This window comes from Centruroides sculpturatus, unplaced genomic scaffold, assembly GCF_000671375.1.
Source record: "Centruroides sculpturatus isolate CEXI.00-Female unplaced genomic scaffold, Cexi_2.0 scaffold68, whole genome shotgun sequence".
Lineage (NCBI taxonomy): Eukaryota > Metazoa > Arthropoda > Arachnida > Scorpiones > Buthidae > Centruroides > Centruroides sculpturatus.
This window is the reverse complement of record NW_019384331.1, coordinates 578722-596374: the sequence shown is the minus strand read 5'-3', so window position 1 is coordinate 596374 and position 17653 is coordinate 578722. Positions and strand designations below refer to the sequence as shown.

General features: G+C 27.6%; 1 protein-coding gene across 5 annotated transcripts in view; it reads right to left on the bottom strand.

Moving 5' to 3' along the window:
• Positions 1-17653, bottom strand: part of LOC111629994 (putative uncharacterized protein DDB_G0289963) — a 58392-nt gene that overhangs the window by 15558 nt on the left and 25181 nt on the right. For 3 of the 5 annotated variants that reach the window (XM_023374009.1, XM_023374004.1, XM_023373996.1), the window contains exons 2-6: positions 13888-15227; positions 13728-13795; positions 12030-12181; positions 7917-8047; positions 2327-2476 (exon numbers count right to left, since the gene is read on the bottom strand). In XM_023374009.1, the coding sequence (XP_023229777.1) occupies positions 2327-2476; positions 7917-8047; positions 12030-12181; positions 13728-13795; positions 13888-15227 (1841 nt within the window). Of the gene's footprint in view, positions 1-2326; positions 2477-7916; positions 8048-8134; positions 8269-10897; positions 11068-12029; positions 12182-13727; positions 13796-13887; positions 15228-17653 lie in introns of those variants that run through there. The other 2 variants (XM_023374023.1, XM_023374014.1) reach the window with 2 other exon arrangements.

Here is a 17653-nt window from a genome sequence, read left to right as displayed (position 1 = left end):
CCTTAGTATCTCAAATTCGTAAGAAGACAGGTGATAAAGGTTCAACAGCAGACGGCAACGGAGATGAGCGATGTTACAGTTCTGCGATTTACTTATTACAATTCTCAGAACACAAACGATTGGATACATTGGTTCGTAGATGTGTATTTTGCCAGATTGGAACTGTTTTCAAGGTCCCACGCGTGTCAACAAAGTTTGAAGTGGGCCGCACAATAATTTTGCTTTAAATACATTTCATTTTCATTAAGACAATTTACTCAAATAAGGGAAAGATACACATAATGTATGGTCCTTGATAATTTCATTTATCTCTTATAATCTCTTATTTATGCACGGTGCAATAAAGATACGTTTTGAGTACATGCAAATGTTTTATTTCTATGCTTCTGAAATATAAAACTACGTGCGAGAACGTAATTGTGCTCATTAAACTTCAAACAACTTATAAGTTATACCATTTATTATTATTTTGTAATCTAAAATAAGGATTTTTCTACATAGAGTCATAATGAAACTTTTGAAAACGTATTTAATAATTTGTTCATAGTTATTTCAGCATCAATAAAGATATATCACGACGTTATAAATATCTGTATATTCAGAAGTGAATATAGTCATTTAGTTCACACACTTCCCATTGATAAAATTCAGCTAATAAAGTCTCAAATTTAATCTAGTGGTGCAGAAATTTGAATATACTGTAATTTGATTTAAATCGAATTAGAAAAGATGTTGGCGATTTTCGGCCGGTCACGTGACCAACGGTACTTTCACGTGATCTATTATTAGTATCTTTCGAGTTGCATGATAATTTGAATCTTAAATTAAACGTCTTAACGCGTAAATTTCTTAGAAAAAATATATAAATCTTGTACTACCTTTGTGACGTTTGTATTTTTTTAAAAATGTTTTATATTTTGTTACGTGATCATTTATGTTATCACGTGCTTCACTTTGACGATATTATTCGTAAACAAGATATTAAAAATGTGAATTTATTGTAAATGTCTTACTTTGTACTGTACGTTAAAATTATTTTTTGTTCATTAAAATTTAGCTAACTATTGCATAAAACATGTGTCAAGTCATTCGCAGGTGTCTACCAGTTCGGATAGTCTACATTGTTGTGACAATATTATGATCCACATGATTTAGTGCAGAACAGGGCGTGCCCACCAGTGGCTAAGCGGTCTTCGTTCGGTCATGGGTTCGCGCCGTACTCGGACGGGCTGGCTACGTGGAGTTTTCCGGGTTTTCTTCACGTCTGTAACGCCTAAATAGGGGCCAATTTCCCTTAAAAAGACCCGAAAAGCGTCCCCCAGCCATATTACCCAAGTGTTGCGTTGCCAAAATTGAACAAACAAACAAACAATAACAAACTGCAGAACAACTCCCATCTTCTCGACGGCCCTCGCCGAGAGGAATGGGAGCTGGAGACCTTTCTCCGGACCCGGAGTGATTCTTACTCCTATAAAATTAATGTTATTTTCTCTTAGTATTCATACGCAGAATATATTTATACGTATTTAATTCATTCAAAGAAAACGCTGAAGAGATCCACTAAAAGGCAAAAAGGACCCATACAAGCTCTCGATGTCCCTGGTGAAGAATTCTATTTAAAAAGGTTTATTAAAAATTATTAGTCTAGGCTATGTACTGTACAGTACATGACAGTTCAGGATGTAAATTTTCACGTTGTAAGTAGATCTTTTCTATGACGTGTGGATTAATACTGGTTCACCAGACTAATTAATTAATTATTATTATTAACTGTATTAGGAAAAAAGAAAAGAAGGCGGATAAAAAGTCGAGGAATCCTAGAAAGAATTGGCTTGAGACCCCTGGTTTAGTGCTTTGTTAAATATTAATATCTATTTTAAATTTAATGCTAGTACAGTTCTTTGCTTTTAACAAGTCATTATCATGTCAGCTGGACGCCAAAAACTGGTGTCGTCGTCTTTCTTCTATAATATTAAGCAGACGGCTTGATACAACTGTTAAGAATTTTGGACTAGCCTTAATCAAGATAAATTCATTCAAATTGCGTTAAGTTCAACCAATAATATTTTTCGTGAAAATAAAAATGATGAATCTATTAGAAATATTGTGTTTTAAAAGAAGTTTTGCGATGTACAGTACAGTACAGTACAGTACAGTACATTAAAATTTTCTTCAGTAAAATATTGTACTCGATAGTTATTTCATTTAGTTTCACTTTACTTAGCTAAACATCATATAATTTGTCATTTTAGACGGTCAAATTTACTGGCATATTTTATTAGTAGTCTATAACATAATACACAGTATCATAAAATTTTTTACTTACTTTATCTATATCGTAGACCAAATCTGCAGCTAAATTCTCGTATGCCATTTGGTTCGATCTTCCGTTTAGTGTTACATTTTTCTCGAAAATTTCTTCGTCGTCCTGGAGTTTTGTGTTATATACTCTGCGAGTGTAATGTCGTTCGTATATCTGAAAAAATGTTATTACATTTTAAGAAATCTTTATGTTATATTCTACTGTTTATAAAAAGCTCATAAATCATTAAAGTTTTATAGAAAATTTAAAGATGAGTTTGTAATCGAAAGCGATAAAAGATACACGATATGGCTTTAAAAGATTTTTATGATATGACTTAAAACATTTAGTAAAAAAAAAAAATAGTAAAATTTTATGGATGACATACTAAAAGACGTACCATATATATCAATATCTTTATATATCGTTATATATCTTTATATTCTGATACGTTTATAAAGTATTAATGACCAGTTTTGTAGATAGAGAAGATTTTTTCCCTGTATTTTTCCCCTGTTATTTTGTTTGTTTTAGAAATTTCAATTTATGAAATTGAGGAGAAAAATAGAGAGGAAAAGTTTTGAATTTTTCGATTTGGATTACTTCAAGTACTTTCAATTTATGAAAGAAACGAAGCAACGAATTAAAAAAATAAAAAGAAAAAAAATGCAACAGTAAAACGTATTACAAGAATTGAGAAAGAAAAAGAAATTTTCAGGAAAAATAATTTTATCAAGAAATTTTTTCATAATAAATAATATCGATTGTAAACGAAAGGGTGTATTTTATGAAGATAAATTAAACAAATTACATGGGCAGTTTGTAAAATGATACGTATAGAAAAATAAGTAAATAAATTAAATTGACTGACTTAATAGAGTTAACGTTAAAATTATGCAGAGTTAAATAGAAAATTAAATTGAAATTATTGCGTGTCGTCATGGAACACGTGTTCAAATTGCAGAAAACCAACCAAGCAATTAAAACAAAAATTTACATTGTAAATAGGGGAGACCGGGGCAAGATCGGCATGTTAAGCTTTACTTAAATTTTGTGTAATAAATACTGCTGTAAACTGAAAAAAAAGCTTTGCATATTGTCTATTGGAATGTTACCTTACTATAGAACTGGTTAAAATCATTTTGGAAATAAAAATAATTAAAATAATTACAACTTTACAAGAAGAGAGAAATTGACGAAGTTGCCCCGGGTATAGGGGCAAGATCGGCAACTTCTCTCTTTTTGTAAAGTTGTAATTATTTTAATTATTTTTATTAAAGTTGCCCCTGGTATAGGGGCAACAGTAATGGGGCAAGATAGGCACGTATATAAAATTATGTTATTAACAATGTATAAGTTGGAATTCACTATTAAAACAAAGAAATACAAATCCAACACCCATTTAATATTATTACAACGAAATGCAAGTTCAAAGACATATATACATGAATAACAAATGCAAACATGTTTTCATTTATCATCTGTTTGATTTTTATCCTTTGCTTCTAATGTGGCTTTATGTTGCCGATCTTACCCCGCTAGTCATGATTTCGAAACATTAAGTACAACCCTGAGAACAGAATGCCAAGCCACGATCTGGCCACGTGAATAAGTTGAAGTTACATCCTTCTAACAGGAAAAGTAACTTTCGTTATCATGGAATTATAACAAAACCTGCCAATTCAATATAAATGGAAAAAAAATATTATATGGAATTGAACGAAAATGAAAATTTGCTTGATAATTCAACTACGCTTGTTGGAGAACAATAAAAACACTACACTCAACAAGCCACCAATAAAACTCAACTGCCTAACCTATAACCAAAGTCTCCTTTTAATTTGTTTTTAAAAAAAAGCGCTTGACAAACTTGCCCCGCATGCCGAAGTTGCCCCGGTCTCCCCTATATATGCTGTTTTTCAATATAATATATATTAAGAATGTGTATAGTTGTGTCGGGCTACATTTGAAAACAAATTGTACTTTAAATTCCCAATGTCGTCCGTCCGTTTGTCTTTCCTTAATCTCTAGAATAGAATTAGATAGATGAAATTCGAGACCAGATACGTAAACCTTAGGAGCAGAAGGCTCTGATTAAACTACATACAAACGTCTGATGCAAACCAGAAGTCATGTTATTTCAATTCAAAAGTATTTCTCTGAAAGGAGTTAGAAAGATGACTGGCATTATTGGCTATATTACTAACAGAAAAAGTATGATATACAGGGGCAAGATACTACTAATTTGAGGTGGAGAGCGTATGTTTTAAATTAAAGAAATTAAAAATTGCAGCCCGGCATTGTGACGATCTTACAATAAATAATCGCTGGTTTCAATTGTCTGTAAACAAAAGGATATATTTTATGATTAAAAATTAAACGAATTATATCGAAAATTTATAAAATGATACGTTTAGAAAAATAAGTAAATAAATAAAATTATTGATCGTATGGAATTCATGTTAAAGTTACGCAGAGTATAATAAAAAAAAAAAATAAGTTAAAATTATTGCGTGTCGATGTCGACACGAAACTATGTTCGAATTGCAGAAAATTAACACATTCTTAATATATACTACATTTATAATTTATATAAATAATAATTAACAAAAGAAAAAATTACGATCGAAACGAAAATTTAACTATTTGTTTATACAATAAACAGATGAAATATTAAATAACAAAATTAAAAATAAACAGATTTAAAAATTATGTTAATTAATTAACTTCAGCAACATTCAGCAGATATTAATTAATTAATTTCAACTAAATTAATTAAATTTAGTCTTTATAATATTCCACTTTACATACATAATTAAATGCCAACATATATTACATATCAGAAATGAATATGATAAATAAATTATTAATTACATTTCAAACAATAACATAAAATTCAAATAAAATGATTGATTTTGTATACATCTTAAATGTAAATATATAAATAATTTTTGAATAAAAACGAAGTGAATGGTGAAAATGAGAGGAAAATATATATAAATGAATTGGGTAGAAGAAAAATTAAGTAAATTTATTGATATACAATATAAATGTCACAGAAAACCTCCTAAAATCTAAATGAACTCATTGACTGCCAAGAAAACGGACGTGAAAAAGATTTCAGACAGAAGAGGGGAAGAAATTAAATCAACCTATTGACTGAAAACAAAATGGTACATTAAAAAAAGATGGAGAAGTGACTTACCGTGACAGCAGAAAAAAGTAAAATGAAGATAAAAGAAGCGGCTGAGATAACAACTACAGCAATCACCCATTGAGGTACTGGAGGTTCAATATTGGGTGCAGAGGTCGGTTTCTTTACTTCTTCACGGACGACTAAAAAAAAAAGAAAAAAAATGTAAAATTCAATTTAGCACTAAGTAGGAAATACTGTAGTCGGGAATCGAGCAGCAGATGTGACAAGTTTTTATATGCTACCTATTCATGGATCATACATAAATCGATTTATCGAAGTTTTCAAGCTAAAGGGTGGTGTAGTGGTGGTGTATAAGAAATTCGTTGAATTGCTGTATATAACTCAAAGTAATTCATGAAGCCTATAAATGTCAAAATTGTTAAGAAGCAAATTTACAATTATGTCATTTTCTTCAATACTTAAGAGAATTTAGATCATTTAATCACGCATATTATCAGATCAATTCTGTATGTATAATTGTTATTTTTACAAATTTCTATCACTAAATAATATATGTAGGCTTTAGTAGAGTTAAATATTTAATATATGCTAATAATTTTTAAGTAGAGCATGTGGCTGTTCTGACCTGCATTTATGAGTAAACTGTTATAGAACTATATTGTGTTAGAATAAATTTAGTTAATTGAATTTGCATTACAAGAGATAATGACCGCTTGAAAAATAACAAAAATCTCCATTAAGATTGTTTCATTTTAATGAAACTTATTTTCTCAAGAGAATTTTCTTTTTTTGGAATTAATCAGTTTTATCAAGTTCATAAAATTATTTCCTACAGAAAATAAAGAACACGACAATTCGAATGAATAATAAAATCAATAAAATAAAGTACAATGATTAAATATGATTTAATGTATACAAAAATGCACAGATGTAGAAAATGGAAATGGAATTTTTCTAAAATTCTCTCTCTATTCATACAAATTTTAGCAAAATTTTATAGTAAAGTTCTGCATTAAATTAAAAAAAAAACNAGAACAATAAAAACACTACACTCAACAAGCCACCAATAAAACTCAACTGCCTAACCTATAACCAAAGTCTCCTTTTAATTTGTTTTTAAAAAAAAGCGCTTGACAAACTTGCCCCGCATGCCGAAGTTGCCCCGGTCTCCCCTATATATGCTGTTTTTCAATATAATATATATTAAGAATGTGTATAGTTGTGTCGGGCTACATTTGAAAACAAATTGTACTTTAAATTCCCAATGTCGTCCGTCCGTTTGTCTTTCCTTAATCTCTAGAATAGAATTAGATAGATGAAATTCGAGACCAGATACGTAAACCTTAGGAGCAGAAGGCTCTGATTAAACTACATACAAACGTCTGATGCAAACCAGAAGTCATGTTATTTCAATTCAAAAGTATTTCTCTGAAAGGAGTTAGAAAGATGACTGGCATTATTGGCTATATTACTAACAGAAAAAGTATGATATACAGGGGCAAGATACTACTAATTTGAGGTGGAGAGCGTATGTTTTAAATTAAAGAAATTAAAAATTGCAGCCCGGCATTGTGACGATCTTACAATAAATAATCGCTGGTTTCAATTGTCTGTAAACAAAAGGATATATTTTATGATTAAAAATTAAACGAATTATATCGAAAATTTATAAAATGATACGTTTAGAAAAATAAGTAAATAAATAAAATTATTGATCGTATGGAATTCATGTTAAAGTTACGCAGAGTATAATAAAAAAAAAAAATAAGTAATTTATATAAGAAAATTACAGGCATGATAATTAATATTTACCTTTATAAATAATTCTATAGATAGGATATAAAGATTTTGCAAGCAGATTTTTTGGGTCTTTTCGATATTTTAAGTACGACAGAACCCCTATTATCAGAGGTATGTGGATCGATATTACCTCGGATAACCGAAAACTAGGATTAAAAATTACGTTATAAAAAATTTATAAGGTATATCACGTTTAAGCTTTAATCATATATAAGTACAAAAATTTATATATCATTTATTACGCATCTAATATACGTTTAAGAATAAATATTTGTATTATCATAGCTACGTTTTAATATGANTATGATAAATAAATTATTAATTACATTTCAAACAATAACATAAAATTCAAATAAAATGATTGATTTTGTATACATCTTAAATGTAAATATATAAATAATTTTTGAATAAAAACGAAGTGAATGGTGAAAATGAGAGGAAAATATATATAAATGAATTGGGTAGAAGAAAAATTAAGTAAATTTATTGATATACAATATAAATGTCACAGAAAACCTCCTAAAATCTAAATGAACTCATTGACTGCCAAGAAAACGGACGTGAAAAAGATTTCAGACAGAAGAGGGGAAGAAATTAAATCAACCTATTGACTGAAAACAAAATGGTACATTAAAAAAAGATGGAGAAGTGACTTACCGTGACAGCAGAAAAAAGTAAAATGAAGATAAAAGAAGCGGCTGAGATAACAACTACAGCAATCACCCATTGAGGTACTGGAGGTTCAATATTGGGTGCAGAGGTCGGTTTCTTTACTTCTTCACGGACGACTAAAAAAAAAAGAAAAAAAATGTAAAATTCAATTTAGCACTAAGTAGGAAATACTGTAGTCGGGAATCGAGCAGCAGATGTGACAAGTTTTTATATGCTACCTATTCATGGATCATACATAAATCGATTTATCGAAGTTTTCAAGCTAAAGGGTGGTGTAGTGGTGGTGTATAAGAAATTCGTTGAATTGCTGTATATAACTCAAAGTAATTCATGAAGCCTATAAATGTCAAAATTGTTAAGAAGCAAATTTACAATTATGTCATTTTCTTCAATACTTAAGAGAATTTAGATCATTTAATCACGCATATTATCAGATCAATTCTGTATGTATAATTGTTATTTTTACAAATTTCTATCACTAAATAATATATGTAGGCTTTAGTAGAGTTAAATATTTAATATATGCTAATAATTTTTAAGTAGAGCATGTGGCTGTTCTGACCTGCATTTATGAGTAAACTGTTATAGAACTATATTGTGTTAGAATAAATTTAGTTAATTGAATTTGCATTACAAGAGATAATGACCGCTTGAAAAATAACAAAAATCTCCATTAAGATTGTTTCATTTTAATGAAACTTATTTTCTCAAGAGAATTTTCTTTTTTTGGAATTAATCAGTTTTATCAAGTTCATAAAATTATTTCCTACAGAAAATAAAGAACACGACAATTCGAATGAATAATAAAATCAATAAAATAAAGTACAATGATTAAATATGATTTAATGTATACAAAAATGCACAGATGTAGAAAATGGAAATGGAATTTTTCTAAAATTCTCTCTCTATTCATACAAATTTTAGCAAAATTTTATAGTAAAGTTCTGCATTAAATTAAAAAAAAAACACACAACAATTTTGTTCCTATTTCAAGATGATTTAAATATATTTTACTTAAAAAATATAAGAAATGTTGCCTCTATTTATTTATCAAATTAACTACAAATATATTTTTTATAGTTAATTTGAATTTTCTGATAAAAAAATTACTTTAATATATTCTTAAAACTTAAAATAGTATTATTGTATAGTAGAGTACACATTTTTATAAACAAATTTAGAATAAACTTTTTTCCCCCTTTAGAAAACGTTTTCTATTCTCAATAAAAATAGCTTTTATAAGAGAAGAAGAAAGAAAAAAAAAAATTAAATAAAACAACCGATTAGCATAATAATGTTGCTTCGAACGAGTTTCTAAAAGAATAGTTTAAATTCTGCTTTTGAAATAAACAATTGCTAAATTAAAAATATTAAAAAAAATGTACTTTATAAAAATTAAAACTGGAATTTAATTAAGACATAAATAAAATTTAAAAGAAATGAAAGTAATAATAAAGAAAACATAAGTTATAATAGAATAGTCATACAAAACATAAGGAAAATCTACATTAAAAAAAAACAATTTAGAATCTCCTAAATAAATAAATTTCTAAAGAAATTCTAAAAGAAAGCCTAAATCTTCTTTAAATTTAGATTTTAATCTAAAATTTAGACTTACAGTTTTATTTTAATTGTTATTTACTTTGAATTTTTAGTCTATTTTCAAAGTTAATGGATTATAAAATACAATTATAAACTACATTTTTTCTCGTATATAAATGAAATTTTCTACATGAATTTTATAATTTTTCATCCTTAATAAATCAATTCAATTGAAAGTGACAGTAATAATAGAGGCAGACTTCCTGTCATAGACAGTTCATAGATAAATTTTGCGATACTGTTAAAATGGCTGATATAAACAGGTCGACAAGGCTTCCAGAGAGTATACAAAAGATAGGTTAACTATTTTTTTTTTATTGGATAGAATTCGAATTTTTTAAAGAAACTGAATCTACTATTCCTTTTTTCTATCAATGGCAAGTCATGCAAAGATATGATGCCTATATATTGTAAAAATATTCTTTTCCTACTTTATATTATGTCAATAAAGTAAAAGAAAATCCATCACTAAAAAGAAATCCTTGGTTATATTATATCCAAAACAAAAATAAAATTAACAGAAAAACTATAAGTCTGTAATAATAACTGATAAATTGAATAATTCTATTTCTGAACTGCAGTATATTAAATCTCTGTAATTTCTAGAATATAAATATTTTCGAATAATCTATTGAACTTCATTTTTAATCTTAGACTGATTTAGAGATTTTGCAAGCAGATTTTTTGGGTCTTTTCGATATTTTAAGTACGACAGAACCCCTATTATCAGAGGTATGTGGATCGATATTACCTCGGATAACCGAAAACTAGGATTAAAAATTACGTTATAAAAAATTTATAAGGTATATCACGTTTAAGCTTTAATCATATATAAGTACAAAAATTTATATATCATTTATTACGCATCTAATATACGTTTAAGAATAAATATTTGTATTATCATAGCTACGTTTTAATATGAATAATTTGTCATTGAAGTTAAATGATAAAAGGCAACAGAAACAAATCGTTTTAAACATTCTTTGATGAATTACAGTAAAGAAATGTAGTGTATTCACTAACAGATTCGCCTTGGATAATGTAGAACCTCGAATAATTGGGATTCTACTGTACATGTAGATAAACATTGTAAGATATTTTGAATAATTTTTAGCGATTACATTGTGATTGATAGTGATAATGATTGTATAATGATTAATGAAACCCTTCGAAGACTTCATCCCAAGATATTTTAGAGTAAAACAAATTACCGAAGAAAACTAACCGATTAAGTAATCCAAAACAATAATATAATTTTAAAATTGGGATATCATGCTTGTTCAACTGGATGAATATTTTTATAATTCTCTAAAACAAAGTTGAATTCTATCCAAATTCTCTTTATTTAAAAAAAATTTATTAAAAAAAAAAGATAAATGTTATTCAAATTGAAAAAATTCTTTTTTATTTATCTTCTCATACAGTTTCTTAGACTGGTCGATCATATTTGACTGGTTATCTATCTTCTTTCGTATCTGTTCGGTATCTTCTCCTCTATTTATTTTCAACAATTCACTTATCCTTCTCGTCAAAGCTATCAATTAATTAAATGGTTTAGTAAGATAAAAGTTGTGTACGAAAATAAATCCATTCTTCAGTTGAATTCCAATAATATAGTATAAAGTAGTTTTTTTACTGAAAATATGAGGAAAAAACAGGAGACATACAGAAAGGTTCATTATTATTTTGTTGCATTTTTAAAAAAGTCAAGAAATTTCATGATTATAGTACTGTAAGAACGTTTCTCTTGATAAGGAACTGAAACACTTGCAAAATTAATCTCATTTTATAATTTTCTTATTGTAAAATGGATTATTTTTGTCAAACGTAAACAGCTCAGAAGCTCTCTACTAGCTTAAAAAACAAAAAGAGATTTTGAACGCTTATTCGTGATTTAAGCTAGCAGAAAGTAAGTAATTCCACGATATAAACTATTTTCTATTGGCTTATATAATTAAAAAGTTCATCAACTTCATCGACTCTAGATAAAATTTCAAAATTACAACATGTTACTACAATTAATAATGTGTAATTCCAATGTAAAATTTCATTTAAGATGAAATCGTTCTTCAGAATAACATAAAATAAGAAAAAAAAATTTAAGGAAAACGTTTAAATTAGAAAAAAATTTCGAAATTCAAGTCGTGAAAACAAAAGTGCAAATGTTAAAAGGTATTCCAAAAAAGATCTTCAAATTCGATCAATTTGTCAACCTGCCACTCTCGTGTCCACTTTATTCGAAGTTTTCATTCTTTTCTCATTCTTTATTACAATTTAGATTTAATTTATAAAACGTTTTAATCGTTTTGACATTAATTACTATTAATATAAATATCCGTTTCGCCATTACAGAGAACGGAATAATTAATCTCTTTATCGATTATGTTTTAAAGTCAATGCAACTAAGTATTAAGTTGAAGTTTATATTTTAACAAAGAAGCAAGCATAATTTGTCATATAATTGTTTTCATGAAGAACATTAATTGGTTTACGCACCTCCAAATTCTGTAGCATTTGGATCAATAGTGAATTCTCCGAGTAAATAATTGTTTTCTTTCAAGAGACTGTTGAACTGATGAACCAAGGAATCTGCATCGAGTGCTTCTGTCTTCAGTATCAAGAAATAGTCAATCACTACGCTTCCTTCGCTGAAATGACAAAATTCAAACAAATTTAAACAATGCCCTATCATTTTATTGATTCGTTTTAATCATTTAAGGAAAGCCTCAAGTTACAAATCCCGTTTGATATTGATCGAAACATTGTTTGCAAATGCAAGGTTTGTAAGTGTTAAGATTGAGAAGATCAATATATTTGTTTTGTTTTTTTGTGAATGGATATTTTAAACGTGATGTAAACATAAATGGGGATTGATAAAGGAGTGAGTACTGCAGAAGGTAATAGGTGGCATGGGACAATTTACCGGAAAGCAATCGATGACTATCTGGTCGTATGGCTTTTGATGTACGATAACATGGGAGAATCGGTAAAAGAAGCGAGATGAACAGTTAGAAATGTGACTGGAGTGATTAAACATTAAGTTTTGGTAGTTTAAATGAACACGGTCGTCTGTAAACAAGAAGGTGGGTGAGAGATTGAATAGTGGATTGGTTCTGACAAATGTGACGAACAGATAAAAGGTTAGTTTCGAAGACAGCCAAGAAAAAAGTTTTAGTTGAAACAAATTGAAAAATATTGAGAGCAGAAACAACAGATGAAAATATAAATATGTGAAGTGAAAGCTATACATACATATAAAGTAAACATATTTTATGTATAATCATGATATCTTTACATTGATTTTATACAAAAAAAATATTAACTGTATATAGATAAANTTTAAATGAATCAGAATACAATTAAACTAAACAAAATTTAATATACATATTTTTAAAAAATAGAATTTTGATCTTTATGTAAAATTTACATCGGTATTTTTCAAAAGAATTTACCAATATGTCGCAATAATTCTTTATTGGTTATCAAATAACCATAAATCCAGTTACTTATATAAATTAATTATAAGCCAACGTAACCAATATTATATTACAGGAGTAGAAACGAAAAAAATTCAGAATTTATCTGTCAGTTTTGATCTCAACATAATATATCATCTAAACCTATACATAACAAAAACTTTCTGAAGATATATTCTTCATTAGTTTGGCTGTATATATTCTAAATCCTTTCATCTATCATCAACTTTTTAAAATTTTTTTGGTGTTTTGGTACTTTGAACAAGATTTTGATATCATGTTTCAATATTGTTATACACTATTTAATGGATTTAACACAGAAAAAGATAAAGGTAAGATGCAAGAATTATAAATTTTCACTTATTGTATTTTGATTCTAATGCCGGAGTTATTATTTTACAAAAATAACTGTTACTGTTAAACTGTTAAAAAATAAGAATTTTTTAACAGTTGTTTCCAGTCGCCAGTCATAAAATTTCTACTCTCATTCTATTGAAATAATTGTTTTAGAACTTATCTGACTATTTTAATCACAGAAAACTACTGAAATTTTATATTGATTGAAAGTTTTGTAGATTATCAAGAAAAGTTTAGAAACTACTGATCTGTCACATAAGATATATGAGAATATTATTGATTTTAAAAAAATTATAAGTTGCATTTGAACATTTTTTATAATTAAAGTTACATCTAAATTTCGATATTTTAAAATGCTTACCTGAAACTGTCTATTTGTATTTCTTCTAGGAACTGATTTAGACTAGTACGGCTGTATAAATCTTTCAGCTAGAAAAAATAAATTCCACGATTTAAAAATAAAAAAATCATTCAATTTATAAATTATAAATTATTTAATATTTTTAAAAATATAAACTGACCAATATGAGGATACTGTTTGCAGTTTCTTTATAATTTATGCTCTGTCGATTGAGAAATTCTGGCCTCCAATCTATTCCGTTGATGATTTTCATTACTCCAAACATTTTCGTTAATGGTGGTTCCGTTGTTGTGATTTCTTCTGTTGTTGTGCTTTCTTCTGTTGTTGTGGTTTCTTCTGTTGTTGTGGTTTCTTCTGTTGTTGTGGTTTTTTCTGTTACTGTTGTTTCTTGTAACAAAGTTGTTGATGTTTCGATTAACGTCGATGTTTCTACTTTCTCCGTTGAAGTTATGGTAACGTTTTCTATCACTTCTTTAATGTTTTGGATTGTCTCAGTTATATTTAGTATCGTTTCTGTGTTGTTTTCTGGAGGTATATATGTTGTTAATGTTGTCACATCGTTGACTAACGTTGGAACATTTTGTTCGGTAGACGTCACTGTTTCTAATGTGCTATTGTATACTTCTGAATCTGTAATAGTAACAGTACTATTAGAGGAAGCAGTAGAATCAATGACTGTTGTAACGATAAATGATTCCGTTTGATTTTCATTTCGAATAGTACTTTCAATTTCTTCTGTTTGTTCATCATCCTTATTAGCATTAGTAGCATTGTATGTATTATTTTCAATTTTTTTATCGTCTCCATTATTGACATACGAACTTGAATTATATAAATTTCGAATCTGTTCAGTAAAATTTTGATTATTCTCCACTCGATGAAGAGCCTGTGTTACATTTTCATCATTATTTTCCATTAAATGAAACGATACAGAAACAGTAGCTTTTATTCCAACTCCAGTTATATTACCTTTATTGTATGAAGTGTTAAGACTTTGAACATCTGACTCATGACTTTGAGATGTGTTAACAATGCTATTTTGACTAATTTCGTCATCGCTGAACTGACTTTGAAACTTTCCTGATTTATTTGGTGAATAAATAGAAATATTAAATGTTGAAACATTGCTATGATTAAAATATGCTTCCGGATACTGTTTATAATGGAAATTAACACCGTCTTCAGTAAGTGAAATGTTTGATGTATCATTAGAGTTACTTAAGTTTGTTTTGTGAATATGATCGTTACTGATGTTCGAATTGTTCGATTCGGGATCATTAACTGTCGAGTTTTTAAAGTGGAGAGAGTTCTGTAATGGAATCTGTAAAGTAATACTTATATTTTGGTTGTCTGAAGCCGTCTGTAAAGTTTTATTTTCATTCGATAATATCGAAGAGTTCTGAAGAGTTTCATTGGTAAAGTAAATTTCTGCTACGTGACCGTCGACGTAGAGATGTTCTTTTATGGTAGAAAGATTGGGATGGTTTGTCTGGTTTCTTTCTACAAATAAGAAAAAAACACATGTAAAAAATACAAGTTACAACATGGAGGAGGATAAAATATATTAATTGAAAAAATTTAGAAAATAAAAAAGAGAAAGATATTATTAAACTGTTGCATTTAAATTACATGTTTGATGTAAAGAAAACATTATTATTAGCCTTTTTCTCGTTCAGTATACTTAGAAGAAAATCTCCATGAAATCGATATAACGAAAGCGGAAAATTGAAATTTACTTTAGAAGATTGGAAAATTTCGATGATCATGAAAATATTTTAAAATAAAAATAAAGTAATTTAAATAAAATAAGACATCTGTTTTAAAATAAAAACATATCATTAATATAATTAAGCTATAAATTTAAAAAATTATTTCATTTTTCCAACTATTTAATTGATTATTTGAATAAAATAAGGTATACGAAAATATATATATATATATATATATAAATATATATAAAATGAAGTATTTAAATAACAAATAAGATATAGAGGTGAATATATTTACACTGTAGATATGAAAAGCAGAATAGTAATAAATATCAAAATCAATATAGCAAAGAGACGTGGAAAACATCTTATAAGTATGACAATATAGGAGTATAGCAAAGGTTATGAATTGAAATAGAGGTGAAGAATGAAGTTGAAAGAAATTGGTCAAAGACAGATAACGAAGAAATAACAAGAGGAGAGAAAGTTTCATAAGACAGAACAAAAATGAGATGAAAATATATCAGCTTTTTGAAAGATAAAAAATTTGAACTGAGAAATCCTGGTATAAATGATGAGTTTACGAGAGGAAAAAAGAGAGAATTCAATAAGATCCAATAGGAAGCCAAAGAATAATTTTGTGAATGTTTTGATAACTGTCACAAATCAAGAAAAAGAAATGACAAAATCAAAGAAATATTTATCACAGCTGAATGAAAAATCAATGAAGTTAATTAACTCTTTAATCGTTTTAATTTAAGTTCGTGTCACAAATAAAATACCAATTTTTTCCCAGATAACTTCTGGATGTTTTTCTTTGACGAAGGATAGTATTCGCTGGTGTATTAAAACTATTCTGTTATTTATTTTAATATTTAAAGAAAAGTTTCTCTAACCATCTATTTTACCTGACGCAAAGAATAAGGGTTAAGTTTTTCATTTTATTACGTAGTCAATAACCGCTACTACTTCATGGTGGCATGTAGAGTATTTTCTTTTATTAGATCTGTTCGCGCTCAAAATGACATACATAAAACAGGACAATACTATATGAAAAGAAATACTATCGGAGTACAGATAAAATTCGCAGTATGAGTTCATTTTTTACGACAATAAATGATAACACTTTTAAGAAATAAAAAAAATGACGAAAGACAGAGCAATTTTATACATAATTCAATAAAATCCTCATGAAAAAGTTTTAATGAATACGATTTGTAGATTTTAAATTATCTGGTTTACTGTAACGTGTTAGACTTACACTATTTTCATACTGAAATTACTTCTATTGAATTAATTTCTGTGTTATTAGCTAACACATTAAGCATGCTCTTGATGAGATGTACTGTACGTCATTGTTAAACACAACTTGTAATTATTTCAGAGTCGAAAAATTTTGATATTCTAGTCGTTATCCGCGTTACAAAATAGAAAAATTAAAACCAGCAGCTGTCCTCAGTCCAAGTAAATCGGATGAATGGAAAGGAAATCTTTTCGTTTTTTTTTTATTTATTTTTATAAAAAGGAAAAAATCACTACATATAAGGGTACTTTTCTATTAGAGAGTTTCTAGGAACAATAAATTTTGGAATTATACAGATATCCAATACAACTTACCTACTTAAATCGATAGCAATGAAGAAAAACAAGCTGGTAATGTGAAAATAGTTCAGAGAAAGAGGAGTATTGAATTTACTAGCAAAGTGAAATTGAAAATACAAAAAAAAAAAGAAAAAATGTAACTGTCAATATTTAAACTGTCAATATAAAAAGTAGCTAAGAGAAAATTAGAAGAAAGAGTATAAACACTGTTATCAAAAAAGAATCAAAAACAAAAGAAAAGTAAATATAAAACGAGTGATAAATTGTATCAATTTGAGATGTAGAAATTCGATACGAGTAAAGAAAGTTTATAAAAATAAGTAACTAAGCAGAATATAATTTATATAAGAAAATTACAGGCATGATAATTAATATTTACCTTTATAAATAATTCTATAGATAGGATATAAACTCATAAAATATTCTTATAAATTGTTTTAATTGATACTAAAATGTTTTCAATAAAACGGTTAGAAACGTTACCATTAGAGCTATAACTAGACACATTTATAATCTAAGTATTGTATGGATTTTTTTGTTTAACCTAGTTAAGACATGTGAAAGTAGGATACGACAATAGAAGCTAAAACTAGTGCTATAATCAATTATATAGGA